Source organism: Fusarium keratoplasticum, chromosome 11 (assembly GCF_025433545.1).
Source record: "Fusarium keratoplasticum isolate Fu6.1 chromosome 11, whole genome shotgun sequence".
Taxonomy (NCBI): domain Eukaryota; kingdom Fungi; phylum Ascomycota; class Sordariomycetes; order Hypocreales; family Nectriaceae; genus Fusarium; species Fusarium keratoplasticum.
This window is the reverse complement of record NC_070539.1, coordinates 1,955,962-1,971,041: the sequence shown is the minus strand read 5'-3', so window position 1 is coordinate 1,971,041 and position 15,080 is coordinate 1,955,962. Positions and strand designations below refer to the sequence as shown.

The 15,080-nt window shown below is 51.9% G+C and overlaps 3 protein-coding genes across 3 annotated transcripts; 1 reads left to right on the top strand and 2 right to left on the bottom strand.

Annotated features, from left to right (window-relative positions):
* Positions 1-1,675: 1,675 nt before the first annotated feature.
* NCS57_01347700 (Catalase-peroxidase) lies at positions 1,676-4,427 on the bottom strand (the record flags this gene model as incomplete). The annotated part of the gene is made up of 6 exons (XM_053063110.1): positions 1,676-3,228; positions 3,412-3,436; positions 3,531-3,562; positions 3,615-3,759; positions 3,812-4,036; positions 4,095-4,427. The coding sequence occupies 6 exons, from the start codon at positions 4,425-4,427 to the stop codon at positions 1,676-1,678; spliced, it is 2,313 nt and encodes a 770-aa protein (XP_052908005.1).
* Positions 4,428-12,438: 8,011 nt separating this feature from the next.
* On the bottom strand, positions 12,439-12,971 carry NCS57_01347600 (CFEM domain-containing protein; the record flags this gene model as incomplete). The annotated part of the gene is made up of 2 exons (XM_053063109.1): positions 12,439-12,686; positions 12,737-12,971. 2 exons carry the CDS (start codon positions 12,969-12,971, stop codon positions 12,439-12,441), a joined length of 483 nt encoding a protein of 160 aa, XP_052908004.1.
* A 1,007-nt stretch (positions 12,972-13,978) lies between these two features.
* Positions 13,979-14,790, top strand: NCS57_01347500 (CFEM domain-containing protein; the record flags this gene model as incomplete). The annotated part of the gene is made up of 3 exons (XM_053063108.1): positions 13,979-14,240; positions 14,286-14,671; positions 14,719-14,790. The coding sequence occupies 3 exons, from the start codon at positions 13,979-13,981 to the stop codon at positions 14,788-14,790; spliced, it is 720 nt and encodes a 239-aa protein (XP_052908003.1).
* Between the last annotated feature and the right edge of the window lie 290 nt (positions 14,791-15,080).

Genomic DNA, 15,080 nt, shown 5'->3' with positions numbered 1-15,080 from the left:
CAGGTGCTGTCCAAACGACAGGAAACGCGTCCATTATGAGAAGCATTATCCTTCGATGTACATAAATTAAAAATAAACTCTTCATAAGCTAAAACTAGGCTCTACATACTCTTATCATAACTATCATCTCAATATGAACTCATATTGCCATATTTTTAGGATGTGGATTGTCTTGACCTATCCCGTGATCCTCTCAATCCTGTAGCCATAACGCAGGGAAGACAATGGTACGCTAATGGCGCTGGACTCTTGTGCTCTAGAGCATGTCCGCACAGGGCTCCATCGAAGATCTCACCCCAGAATGTCCAAAAGAGACACGGCGATTTTTGCCAATGTGTCTCCGTTAACATACTGAGGGAGTTGGAACCTGGAAACAAGCCTAGGATAATGCGAATATCTTCTTTTTATGTGTATACAATCAGCGAAGCCTCTGACCTGGCCAAATGACGAAGCTTTTCAACATATATGCCTTGCCTGGCGTGTTCTTTCATCAGAGAATTAACCATGAATTGTTACTGTCGCATCACCGCCTACTCAATCAGGAACAGTGGTCCCGAAGAGCACCTTACCAATGTTCTCCTCTGCCCTGAGGCATTTTTCCACTTCTTCTTTTACTTTTTTTCTTTTCGCGCTCTCTTCCCTTTATTCTCCGAGTACTTCGATGCCTTTGCAAATGCAATCTGGTTTGCGTTATCTTCTTTTTCCTCATTGTCAATTCTTGAAGGCGCTCGACACGTGCCATGCCGCTTTGGACTGCGATGTGGGGCGGGCAACCTACTTAAAGTTAACGCTCTCGCCCACTAAGTACCGATCTAACAAAGGCTAGCAACTGGTGTGGTGGTGTGCGCCCCTCAACCCAGGTTGGTCTCAAATACCTCGAGTGCATTGGAGTTATCCGGAGTTAGGTCGGTACTCTTTTTTTGGGTCCCGAGTCTATTGGTCAATCCCCGCACTTTCCACTCTTTTTGCTTTTTTTGGATTTCCCCCACTCACTTATCTTATCAGCCAGCACGTGACCCAACCGTCCCTCCGGCATCATCTCTCATGTGGCCGAAGGGTTGACCGATCTTGCTTGCATCCACAGCTGCGACCTGTCTCGGCACCTAATGCATGGTTTTTTCCTTGAGAAAATTAGATTCAAGTTAATGATACTCACGCAGCGTTCGTCACGGCCTCTTATTTGTTTTCACTGGTGGCTGTCGCTGGGAGGGCAACAGAGTCTTGACCCATAAACAGAGTCGTAAACTACCAAGATGGTCTGCAAGCTTCAATCGCCAATGAGTAATGTCTTGCAGCATTGTCTTCCCTCAAATGAAGACGGACCAACCATGGGTGCATGGCTGTGCATCCTTAGACCCCAAATGCATGACTTGCCCGAGAGGATAATGCCTGGTCGGCAATGACTGAGACATCGGTACTCAAACCCTGCTGTACCTGACAAAGATGGTCTCAAAACTCCGGTCGCTCACAAAACGAGTCTCACAAATGGCTGCTTGCGTCATACATGGAATGACTATCCGTCAATCACTGCAGCGTCAATTGCATGGCTCCTCTCATCTTAACCATGCAGAGCAACACCGGCATCACGCGCGCGCAAGAGAACCATCAATTGAATCAAAACTTGTACATTACTGTCATTCTCAAAGTGGTATTTTGCTACATTCAGGCTCATAAATTACAGACGAGGAGACACGTTCAGCGTAGGCGCCTTGCCAATGTCGAATCGGTCCAGGTTCATAACCTTGACCCAAGCAGCGACGAAATCCTTGACCAGCTTCTCATCACCGCCAGCCTCGGCGTACACCTCAGACAGAGCGCGGAGCTCGGCGTGAGAGCCAAAGACGAGGTCGACGCGGGTACCGGTCCACTTCTTGGCTCCGGTCTTGCGGTCGGAGCCCTCGAAGAGGTCGCCGTCGCCGACGGGCTTCCAGACGGTGCCCATGTCGAGGAGGTTGACGAAGAAGTCATTGGTGAGGGCGCCGGGGCGGTCGGTGAAGATACCGTGGGAAGAACCATCCCAGTTAGCGTTGAGGGCTCGGAGACCACCGATGAGGGCAGTCAGCTCGGGCAGGGACAGAGTCAGAAGCTGAGCACGGTCAATGAGCAGGTGCTCAAGCTTGACACGCGGTGTCGACTGTCCGTAGTTTCGGAAGCCATCGACGGAGGGCTTGAGGTAGTTGGCGGAGTGGATGTCGGTCTGCTCCTGAGTAGCATCGGTGCGGCCGGGAGTGAAGGGAACGGAGACAAAGAAGCCAGCGTCCTTGGCAGCCTTCTCAACACCGGCGGAACCAGCGAGGACAATGACATCAGCAAGAGAGATACGCTTGCCGTTGGGCTGAGCGTTGTTGAACTTCTGCTGAATGCCCTCAAGGATGCTGAGGACCTTGCTGAGCTGGGCAGGGTTGTTAACCTCCCAGTTCTTCTGAGGCTCAAGGCGGATGCGGGCGCCGTTGGCACCGCCGCGAAGGTCACTGCCTCGGAAGGTGGAGGCAGAGGCCCAAGCAGTAGAGGTCAACTGGGTGGCGCTCAAGCCAGACTTGAGGATCTCGTTCTTAATGGCAGCGACGTCGCCCTCATCGATCAGCTTAAAGTCGACCTCGGGAACGGGGTCCTGCCACAAGAAGCTCTCCTTGGGAACCTCGGGACCGAGGTAGCGCGACACGGGACCCATGTCACGGTGGGTAAGCTTGAACCAAGCCTTGGCAAAGACCTCGGAGAACTCCTCAAAGTTGTTGAGGAAGCGTCGGGAGATCTTCTCATACTCGGGATCGAATCGGAGAGCAAGATCGGTGGTCAGCATGGTAGGGCGCTGCTTCTTGTTGGGGTCGTAGGCATGGGGGATGATCTCGGGAGCATCCTTGGCCACCCACTGGTGAGCACCAGCAGGACTCTTGGTGAGCTCCCACTCAAACTTGAAGAGGTACTCAAAGAAGTTGTTGCTCCACTTGGTGGGAGTCTTGGTCCAGGTCACCTCGAGTCCACTGGTGGTGGTGTCGGGACCCTTTCCGGACTTGTAAGAGTTGGCCCAGCCGAGGCCCTGCGCCTCAAGGCCTGCAGCCTCGGGCTCGGGACCGACGTGATCGGAGGAACCTGCTCCGTGGGTCTTGCCGAAAGAGTGGCCTCCGGCAATGAGGGCAACGGTCTCCTCATCGTTCATGGCCATACGGGCAAATGTATCGCGGATGTCTCGAGCAGCAGCCACGGGATCGGGGTTGCCATCAGGACCCTCTGCAGAATTAGTCAGCAAATAGCCCCACAGATACCGGGTTATCCCACGTGCTGGCAAAGTGAGGTCATCGCCAGCTCGGTCAACCCAGATGGTCAACCAAGCTCCCAATCAACCCCACGATGCCAACACATGATATTAGAATGAATAAAACACTCAGAAACACAATGAAAGGGAATACTAGCCTGGATTCACGTAGATCAAGCCCATCTTTCGATTGCGTAAGCAATATATGATTAGTAATGTTCTTATAAGGGTGGGATGGTGGATGGTGGAGGTCAGCTGGTGGGGGAAAACACCAGACCTGCCTCGACCACGGTTGGGTTGAACTTACATCTAAGTACACGATTAGCATATAGTTAATTGTGGAGGTGTGAAATGAACTTACGGACTGCGCCGAGGGGCTCCTCAAGCTTGCGGTTGTGAATGTCCTTGTGAGGAGGCTCATCAGAATCAATGGCGCCAACCTTCGTTGTGCCAGGATGACCGTCGGAGTAACGAACGTCGTTGCCGAGCCAGGTGGTCTCGCCGCCCTGTATACCAAGTTAGCCATTGTCAACGCAAAGGATGCTGTTGTAAACGTGCGTAATAAGTGCTCTCATCCGCTTCCCATGTGTCCTCGCGGCCACCGGCAAAGCCAATAGTCTTAAAGCCCATGGACTCAAGAGCGACGTTGCCGGTGAGGACAATCAGATCCGACCAGGAGATCTTGTTTCCGTACTTCTGCTTGATCGGCCACAGCAGGCGACGGGCCTTATCGAGGGAGACGTTATCAGGCCAGCTGTTGAGGGGAGCGAATCGTTGTTGTCCCTGGAGAGGAATTGGTGTTAGTCTTGGGTCAATTGATCCAGTCGCTACCATCGCTCACCTGTCGGCCTCCACCACGGCCATCAAACACTCGGTAGGTACCGACGCTGTGCCACGACATTCGGATGAAAAGACCGCCATAGTGGCCGAAATCAGCAGGCCAGTACTCCTGAGAGTCGGTCATAAGCTCTCGCAGGTCTTTCTTGAGACTCTCATAGTCGAGAGTCTTGAAAGCGGCAGCATAGTCGAAGTTCTCGCCTCGGGGGTTGGTGACGTTCGTGTGTTGTCTCAAGATGTTGGTCTTGAGAGAATCGGGCCACCAGTCGCGTCGCTGGGTTCCTTGTCCAGCGACATTGGGGACTGTGTGGGCAACGGGGCACTTGGACTCGGCCATGGTGACGATTGTTTTGATGGAGGTGTATCTTCTTCGCAATCCGCAGCAGATCAAAACCACGGGAGAAAGAAAAAAGAAGAGCAAGCTCACCGAGCACGGTTTGCGGGGGTGGAGCTGGGATTTATAACACGAGCTCGACGATTGGCAAACATGCAGACACACAGTAGCCACCAACCCCGGCATCCGGGCTTCGGCATTACACTCCTCGGGTACTTCTACCTAATCCGTGCAATGATTTGAGTTCTCTTACATCACGCACTGTTGCACTGCGGCGTCGCAACTGCGGGGAAGCTGTCCAAACTGAGGAGTTGGCCCAGCTCGTGCCTAGGTAGGGGCCCGGCAAGCCATCGGTATCGGCAGAGGGCCCGAAGGATGACGAAGTGGGGACGGAGTCGCTGTGAGATTCCCGTGCTGAAGAAAGCAAAAGAGAAGCGTCTAGAAAAGATAAGCTCTTTGCCTTTCACAAGAGGAGTTCATAACGACAATTGACAGCGGGTGGCATCGTCATCGTCTTGATGCCACATTCAATGGATGGCCAATGCACACACACACTCACATCATCCCCTCACAAGTATCCCGTGATCGGCTTGGGTGCAACAGAGCCGAGTCAAGAAAAAACCGGCACCTGGAAAACGATGACCGCATGTCGGCTTAGCGCTGCCTCGGGCACCCCACCATGACACTGTAGCAACCAGGTTATGGTTGCGCGTCAGCAACCCTTTTGGTGCTAGAACCAACCGACGTTTTTGCTTATTCATGCTGGGTCGGTGGACCATACGGATTGATCCCTCGAGGCTCACGGTGCGGCAAAGGATTTTGCCAGAGTTGCGGCGAGAAGGCCATCGCGTCCGGGCTCAATGCGGCAGCTCACAGAGCGGGGTCAACTGCCGAATGCCCGATTCGGTGAAAAGAATGAGAGGCATTTCCATGATAATTGCGTATTTATTTCCCATCAATTGAGGCTTGCCTGATGAGGTGAACCGGATGAGAGGGAATTTATCACAAGCCAGACTTGCCTGATCGAGTAGTTCGGGTGAGAGTCAACTGTCAGTGATAAAAGGCTCGGCTTGTCCCCATTGCGTGCGCGCTCTGCCTAGGTCCTCGGGCAATTCTGCGAACCTCACCGAGTCGACTTGGCTTGAAACACGTGCTATACCGAGGGATCCCTAGGCGACTTGTTACTAATGCCGATGGAGAAGACAGGGTGCAGCTGTCGCCAGGGTCTGCGACATGTACGCGTTGTCCGCGGGTGAAGAAAAGAGACAACACTGAGGAAGACGACAGCATACCCCTCTCTGAAGATAACGACGAATTGCAATAAATTATAAAATAATACGCAATGGCCTGCAAAATACTACTTCGTTTAATAATATTATTTTATTATTTGAGTACTACTTTATAACAATTTCCTTACTGTGAAGGTCCATAGCCTTTGAGAGTAAAGAGGCTCTGCTCTGGTGTCTTATTATTTCTTGATCTGATTGGCGCGACCTGCAGGCTGGTCGCCGGCATTATTCCAAATCGTTATTCCAAATCGTTATTCCAAATCATTATTCCAAATCGACCTCAGACCGCTCCAATCATTCAAGCTTGAGGATTTTCAGCCACATACCTGGTCAGTCCAATCAACAAAGCATTGATGACCCAAAGAAGCAAAAAGGATGGCCAGAATTTTGCTCACTTCATACAACAGGCGGTAAGCTCCGAAGCGGGCTGTCCGTCGCTGCCAGGCACTCTTTCCGAAAATGGCAGTAATCCTGCACGAAACCGACGTCGTCAGCTTTATCGTTAATGCAGAGATGTGTAGAAATCTCCCCCAAGGTTCCGTCAGGCCGACATACAATCGGAGCATCAAATTTGTGGTGAGCCCTTCATTTGCTAGGTGAAGCGCCGGCGACGGAACGGAGCTCCGTGGAGTCGGGCCCGGTGCGGAAGCGAGCCGGAGATTTAGGGTAGCCGACTTGGAAAGACTTTCCGTAGTAGACAACGGCACCTGTTGACCGTTCTTTGGCGCGATTTTTTTTGTAAGAAGTACGCGTGGACTGACACAAATGAGCTTCCATTTTCTAATTCTGCGTTGGCGTTTCCGATGATCCTTTTTCTCACTCTGCCCACGGGCAACGTGTTAGACTGACCGCAAATCATGCGTTTTGTTAAGGTGTTTTGGGCCAAACGGATGACCCCACATGAATAGTTATGATTGGCCCAAATGCTGATAGATAAGATGAGATCTCTCAGATAAGATTCCATTCACGTGATAAAGCATGTGCATCTCCTTCATATCTCTCCAGCTCCGGACGAAATGCTCCGTTCCACAAGGTGCAAAAATGGCACAACACGGCTGATTAATAGCAAGGCGCATGCCTTGATGAGTCTGTTTGCAGTCGTAGGTCACCTGTGGCCTTCAAATCCTCATACTCATTTATCCATATGCACCGAACCGCCACCTTGAGGACGCGCAAGAGTTGGTGGGTTCTTCTCTTCCGAACGGAGTTTGAGACAAAGGGGCGTTGGATCCTCAACTCATATCACCCGGGCAGGTCGTCCTAGAATATGTATCCTTCAGTATCCTCGATCGATTCAACTTGGCCGGCCAGACCAAGGGCAGTCATCCAGTCCCGATTTCGGAGCGCCGGGATAGGCTGGTTCTCATAATGTCCCCATGCTGGACAAGATGAAAACACACTCGGGTCTGAGGAAAGGTGTCTTCGTCCTTCATCTCGACCTCCTGTATGTCGCTCGTGCATGTCGCTCGGAGTATGTGGTGGAGCTGATCGACCTTGCTTGGCTTGTCGATCTGCGAAAAGGGTTCAGAAAAGTGCCAGTCCTGATCGTATTCCCAAGGGGGCGCCTAGGCCAAAGAGAAAATGAGACACGAGGATGGACATATAAGTTTATTCTCCCCTAATTATGGTGAATAAAATAGAATAAAAATAGAGAAAAATCTTGTAAATTATTATATTATTTTATAATATTTTTATAAATTAATCTAGTATATTTATAAGTAGTATTATAAGCCTCTTGACACTCTGGCGTCTCGTTGATTTCTTTACTCGCGTGGGGGGAGGGCGCTCGAGGAGGAAGCTGAGTTGATAATGGGGTTCGAGGTTCTGGTAGATGCCGAGCTCCCTCTATGCTGAGCAGGAATAGAAGGTTCTCGAGATGCGGATCGAGGAGAGCCCGCTCTGGCAAAGTGCACCATAGCTGGGTTGATGAGATTCCTAAGGGCGAAAGGGTTCTCGGTCACGCCGTGGGTCTGGTTCTGAACCTGATTGCCAGATTCCTGCTTGGCAGACGATTTGGCGATCGGGTCTTCTTCATTCTCAGGGTCTTGTGGCGTGGAGGGTGTAGCGGGTACAGGATCGGTGATGGCTGGAGCAGGTTTCGCGGCACCATCGGTCACCAGCTGGCTCAGTAGGAGACTCAGTGAGAGCTTCTGGATTCTCGCCGGACGCCTGATGTGACTGCGTGCCCGACGTACCTACAGCTGGGTCGCTAGCAGAGTCTGTGTCCGCCGTCACCGCATCCGTGGATGGCATCGTGGAGGCCTGATATGGGTTGGTGGTAGACTGCCGTGCTCTTATCATTGCGACCAGGCAGCTATGGTGCAGGTAGAAGAAAAAAATGGCCCGAACGATGCTGAGATGAATACGGCTGGTATTTTGGTATGATGCTGCTGGCTCATGTGTCAGCAGTGTTCATCGTTGATAGAAGTGGAACTGTTGTTCTCCTCATGCCGTTCAGATAGAGAGGATGGAGTAGACAAAAGGTAGGTGGTTGAGAATGAGGGAATCGGTAACTGAGATGAAGGAGGAGGCCCTGCGGTAGAGTCTTTGTTGCTGCTTTTTGTTATTTCTCGGTAACGGCATAGGATCTGACTGTTTGAAGTTGCCAGTGGCGGAATCACAGTCGACTCTGAGTCTGCTCCTATTTCTCTCACGTCCAAGTGTCGATATTTCTGCTTAGTCTTCGGCCAAAAATAAGATAGACACAGGAGAAGGCCGCCAAGCTCATCTCCGCTCTCATGTGTTTCAGTCAATATTGGCCATGCAAGCTTGGCTCACCAGTGTAGGAGCTCGAGGGAAGTCTTTCGCGGGCCCAGGCTCTCATGAAGCTTTTTTTACTGGTATGCCAGACCGCATTTCGAATGAGCATTTCACGTAACATACGTAGAACTGTTGGACCACACCAACAGAGTGTATATTTATATCATGGGCTTGAAAACAAAGAATCAACACGACCTCAACGTGCCTGTATCTACCCCTTACGATGAGGAGACCTTGCCCTCCTTCATCCTCAGCGTCGCCATCCGACCAGAGGCATACAGCCTTTTGTAGAGCTCCTGGATCCTCAACGGTGAACTTGTTCAGAATATGCTTCTCACCCTTCGTCACCCCACCACGAACGTAGATGTCGCCAACGATGACGAGCTCACACTTTTGCCGGGTGGGTATGACGTTGAGGTGTTGGGAGTTCAACATGTTGACAGAGATGATTTTTATAAGCCCTATACAGTATATGTTTGAACAAGCTGTTAAAAATATGCTGGTTCACTTGGAAGAGTCTTCACCTGCGAGCGAAGTGGTGGGCACTCTCCTCCTCTCTACAGGCCAAGACAGGCCTCTCCGGACACAGCCCTTGGAGCACTCTTTGAGAATTTTGCCATCAGGTATCGGCCAAAGGCTTTATATGTCTAGCGTCTGCTGGCAGTGATATAGCCCTTGAGTGCCGCTTTGGAGGCGCCCTATGCCTAGTTATGGAATGTCTGGATCTGGTAGGGTGGACTTGCGGTCAATAACTCCTTTTGGAGGCGCCATTGATACCAACATACTTCATCAAATTATGCATCATTCAGGGCGGCATAACATATTGTGCGATTGCACAGTCGAGTTGCAGACCCAGAGAGGGCCTAAGGCGACTTGATCTTCTTGCTTCTAAAGGGATGAGAGAGGAAAAATAAAGACAGACAACCGTAAATAATGTCAGAGGTATACATGCATAAATTACATTCACAACGGAGCATGCCACATTATTGCGAAACAGGCAATTCAGCGTGACGAATGTTGCGTGATCATCACCAGCTTCAATTTAATGCTCTCAGGGGAATGCATTGTATGCCGAGAGAAGTCACAGTTGTCGTTGCAAGATCGGTAACCCTTCCTTGACTTGAGAGCAAATGCGTGTGTGAGGCACAGGGAGCGATCAGAGCCCTGAAGCCACCTCTGGCGGGTGCTATGACTGAGGTGTTGGGGGGTCTCACTCTCGCAGCCAACGGAGTAAACAAACAATGTAATGAACGAACGATTGGCACCTCGTCATCGCATTCAGCTTCTCGATGCCGCGTTCCTCTCTCCCCCAGCACCTCGGCCTCCGGAATCCCCAGCTGCACCGCCGGAAGACTTTCCGAGCATGCCGATCATGTGAACGCTACGGCGAACGCTCACCCAACGAGTGGCTGAGACAAAGATCAGCAAAGCGACAGTGGCTCAGACAAAGCTCAAGCCCCTGGAAATAAACAACAGTTCGCCACGTGGAGACCGGCCCAACTCAATCTTTATCAATCAGTTCAATCTCCGACCACGAGGAACCGGGGGAGTCGCGTGCACCAACGCCGCCGTTTATTTTTTTCTTCTGCTTCCCCCTTTCCAATGCAGATTCGGTTCCTGGTTCGCCCCACTGGAGATCGATCCATGCCGAGGCTCAAGCGTCAGAGACAAAATGCGTATTGTTCCTGATGGGTTCGCAAAAGTCTTGTCTTTTTGAGCCGTCTGTTGGTTCATGCTCTTGGTACGAGTCGCCTTTTGAGGAAAATGGCCTGTCCTGAAAGAGCTAGCAGAGGCATTTCTTGACAAGACCCTGGCAGCCCAGCAAGGACCACAGGGGGCACCGCGCCGGATCGGTCGCTTCGTTCAGCTGTTTTGGCCAAGGATCCAGGAGACTGCGGACATCGGCGAGAATTCCCAGAACTAGGGCATGACTGGCTATGAATTACAGGCGGAAGAATTACCTGAAAGTCCTTCATTGGGCGCTGAACGTGTGCAATTTCCTGTACCAAGAATGCGCTACGAATAATGCCTGCTGGGGTGCGGAGGCGGGCAAACAGTTAAAACCCCCACTCCGTGCCTTAACTGACAGCGCCAAAAGTCCCCCCGTCCGTCATTCCCAAAGCAGTTACTCGTACCATTGCCGAGTTGCACTAACAGACCATGTCCGCGGGATGCGCTCGGTCTGGACGTTGGAAGTTCTATTTGGGCCTGAACACCGAGTCAGGCGCTTGGAATTTCTCGTTGGCCGAGTCAACCGTGAGGATCCAGGCGGCGTTTGACTCGGCCTCATGATGGAAGCCTGAACGGTGATGCTCAGGGAACACCATGGTGTCGAGCCAACAGGTAGGACTTTGTATCAAGGGTTTGGGCTGCCTCAGGCTCGAAAACTCAGGTTTGGAAGGACAGGCTATGAGGGGATCTCGACATTGCTCTGCTGGAAGGGACAGTTTAGTAGAAACAGCCATCAACTATCAACGGTAACAGATCTCATGGGCGTACGCTAGTGCTTGCCGAGTCATATCTAGTACTTGATGGTATCTAGATCGAGATGCACTAGTTATCCTCGCCTTTACCCGCGTTGAGCTCGCAAGTGCCGGGTAGATCAAAGCTTGTGCCTCCCCATATCGAATTATAGCCTAGTCTATAGATAACAACAATACAGTGCTCCAAGACTTAATGACGGGCTCTGATGGTTTTGCTCGTTGTGAGACATGGGATGGATAGTATATGGCATCATATAATATCTCTTGAGAGTTATAAGACTTCAGACGAAGATGATGCCCTTTGCGGTTTCAGTGGTAATCCACCATCGTGAAATCAGAACAGTATGTTACGGGGTAAGTGACCGGTGTAAGCAGCTTCTGTCACAAAAACAACCATATAGCCAGAGAGCTGATGTTGGAAGATGAGATCCCGGATTCTCTTCAGAACTGGAGTAGTCTTGAAGTTGATGAATCTCTTTGTTTGTCCCTTGAGTTGACATCACATTGACTTGACATTTAATTCCTAAGGCACAATACCGTGAGCATGACGGTCACGATACTAGAACCGATGAAAACCAGGTTTTCATTGCCAGAATCCTCCCACCAAGCACCGATGACTCAGTTCGTCTGAGTTGAGCATTTGGTATCTCGCTACCTACGACTTCGTCAAATACGTTGTGCCATGTACATCATGCTTTGTGCCATGTACAATTAACAACTGACGACTTCCTGACAACCAGTTTAGAACCATCCTACGTTCGTAATGAGACTACCCTGAACTTCATGTCTTGGTTCAGCTTCTCAGATCAACTTGCTAGATCAACACCATCGTCACATGCTCAACTTCTTGCCCCCACTGTCATCTTCCGCCTCATCCAGTTACCTGACCCAAAGAGGCTGCTGTTGGTCTTGATCTCTGAATACGAACTCATCATCTGATGCTACACAAGCTCCCGAACATGCAGGAACACACGAAAGTCCGGGACCCATTCTCAGGGGAACTCCTGGCCAGCTGAAAGCTTGATTTAGAAGCTGCATGATGATATCAACCAAGATGAATGCGAGGGCTTACATGCACGATCGATGAGTCCAACCCTGTTCATCACCAACACCGTCAACACCATCAACGGTCGTGATGCTGCGCCATTTAAACCCTTGTCAGCCTAGCGACCCTTGCCTGGCGCATGAATTCCGTCCATGTGGGGAACGGACCATCGGACGGACTGCGTGATCCGAGGAGCCCTGTCAACACCAGGGTCTGGATCATCAGATTCCACCTTCTAGATCAGGCTCAATGACTGTTTGGTGCTCGATGCACTGAAAATATCGGGTTCAGTGATTATTCATTCTATTCTACATGCCATACAACAGTTTAAACTGACGCTTTGTGCGTAAAGAAGATCGTTACAAGACGGATCAGAGACCCAGATTAACCCCTGCCACATCCCGGCTTCCCCAAACCTTCCCCAGACTACAGCTCGCCTAAAAGGCGGCGAGCAGACCCAGCACCATCATGCCGAAGCCGCCGATGGAGCCCATGGCAGCCGCTCCGTCGGGTGAGGCGGTTGAGCTGGTGGCAGTGGCAGCAGCCTCAGGGGTGCCAGTCGACTCGGCTGCCTTGGTGGTAGCTGATCCAGTGGACTTGACGGTGGCCGACTCGTCGACTGGTGGAGCGGTGGCACCACCAGTCACGTCGTAACAGAACTGAGCTGCAGCTGGAAGGACATCCTCTGCGAGGCGTTAGTGTTGCTCGATCAGGCTCTGAGGCAGGCCGACTTACCAACTGACTTGGCAGCACCGCATGCTTGAAGAACGCAGGCCTGGGCTCCAGTGTAGATGTTGCGGTAGTTGTCCACCTCGCAGAGACAGTCATTGTCCTCGGGCTTGCAGCTGGATGAACCCTTGATGGCCTTGGTGAGACAGTCATGCGAGCACTCGGGTAGCGCATCAAACATGGTCTTTTCAGCGGCGCTGGCGAGGCCAGCAATGGCGAGAACAACAAAAGCAGCCTTCATTTTTTCGAGTGGTAAAGTTTACTAGACCAACCGCTGGAAGCGGGCGATTTACCCGTCTTAATAGTAGATGAGCCATCACAAAGGTTGCATGTCAAGTGCGGCTGTAGAGCATGGCCCTTGGCGACCTTGCCGAACTGAGCGAGAATGGTCTCTTGGTGAGTACGAGATGCCGTCCTAGTAGAGCGGTATGGCCATTCTTTGTGGCCGAGCAATCTCTCAGAGTCACTCCCCCCACTTCATGTTCCTTTTCAGCTCCCCTTCCTCGGCTGCACATGGTGCAACAGCGAGCTCCCTAGCTTGGCTAGCCCGTCCGTGTGATTTTGGCTCGGCTATGCCGTCCAGGGTCAACGTATCGTTAGTGGCGTGAGAGGGTGGGATCTGATAAGATAATCATTTCATTAGTGCCAAATGCTTGACAGGGAGTTCGTGGGGTGAGTGGACGAAGGTCAATGAGGCCCACTGTTGCAGGCCTGTGTGTTAATTCGGCTCGTCCGGAAAGGAGCTCGGCGTCTTCTTGGCCTCTTGAACGGGCCAGCTGCAGATGAGCTTGTACCAATGAGTTTTTCTGGGACCGATAGCGGAGTCCCTGTTGGTGTTGACAGGGTCTTTGACAGGGTAAGAAGCAAAAACTAGACTATCAGATGATCTGATAACTCTAATCGTATCCGTACAGGCTTCAATCGCCACCGCCAAGGTCGACTAGATCCAAAGCGAAATTAACGCCGCAGCCACAACTACAGGCCCAGGACCAGGAGCGCTTCGAAGCGGCCAATGATCGGAGATGAGGCCCTTGCATGCCTTCTCAGGCACCTCTAGACTTGATGAGATCCATGCCGGTAGAGGCCTTTCTCTGAGATATTAATACCCGGTATCTCTCGCCTCTCAACCCGATTCTCTTTCCAGCATCGCAATCCGTCTTCAACACTCGCTCACTACTTGCTTCCGTCGACAACGACCACATTCGCTAGAACATCACTCGTTCGATTTCAACAAACTCTCCAAGCAAGATGAAGACCTCCACCTCGATCCGCCTTGCCGCCGCCGGCGTCATCAGCCTCGCCTCCATGGCTCAGGCTCAGTCCGTCTGCGCCATCAACTGCTTCCAGGGCGTCATCACCGATCACCCCCCTCTGGACTGCACTGAGGCGAACATGTACCTGTGCTTCTGCAAGCGCTCCAACCTCCAGAACTGGTTCGCCGAGTGCATCTGGGACGAGTGCGGTAGCCAGTCCGAGGCCGCCATCGCCTTTGGCGTGAACCTGTGCGCTGGTAAGTTACAGAGTCATTGAAGTTGAACTTGTCTAATCATTTCAGACTACGGCATCACCATCACTCCTCCCACCAAGCCCGAGGAGCAGCCCACCACCACCAAGGCCGAGCCCAAGCCTACCACCCAGGCCGAGGAGGAACCCGAGTCGACCCAGGCTGAGGAGGAGCCCGAGTCCACCCAGGCCGAGACCCAGCCCACTTCCACCAAGGCTGAGGAGCAGCCTGAGGAGACCCAGGCCGAGGAGACTGAGGCTGAGGAGACCCAGCCCGCCGAGGAGACCAAGGCTACCACTGCTGCCGCTCCTGCCGAGACCTCTGCCGAGACCGAGAAGCCTGCTGCTCCCAAGCCCACCACCGTTGTCGTCAAGCCCTCGCACGCCGACAACACCACCGTCGTCAGCCCCACCAACCCTCCTACTGTTGTCAACATGGTAAGTCCACAGTATCTCAACTCACAGACTCATACTAACAGACACAGGGTGCTTCCAACGCTGCCTCTGGCATCCTGGCTGCTGCCGGTCTTGCCGTCGCTGCCTTCCAGCTTCTGTAAGCATAGCCTCTTGGCTGACCAACCCCTAATGACCTGGGTTATGGCCCGGAACATTTAATATTCAATGTGTATACATCTTCTTTCCGGTTCGGGTCCGGCTGGGCTTGACTGGGTACATGTCAGGGTAGTTCTAGCTTAAGGCATGAGCCTGACAATAATATTATCATCTATTACTGAACTTGACATGAACGGGCGCAATGTGAAATGGTTGACCTGTGTGATACATGATACTTCACCTGATAGACCTGTCACTACGTGCAAGTCTTTAGGTATTATAAAGTTGCCATCTC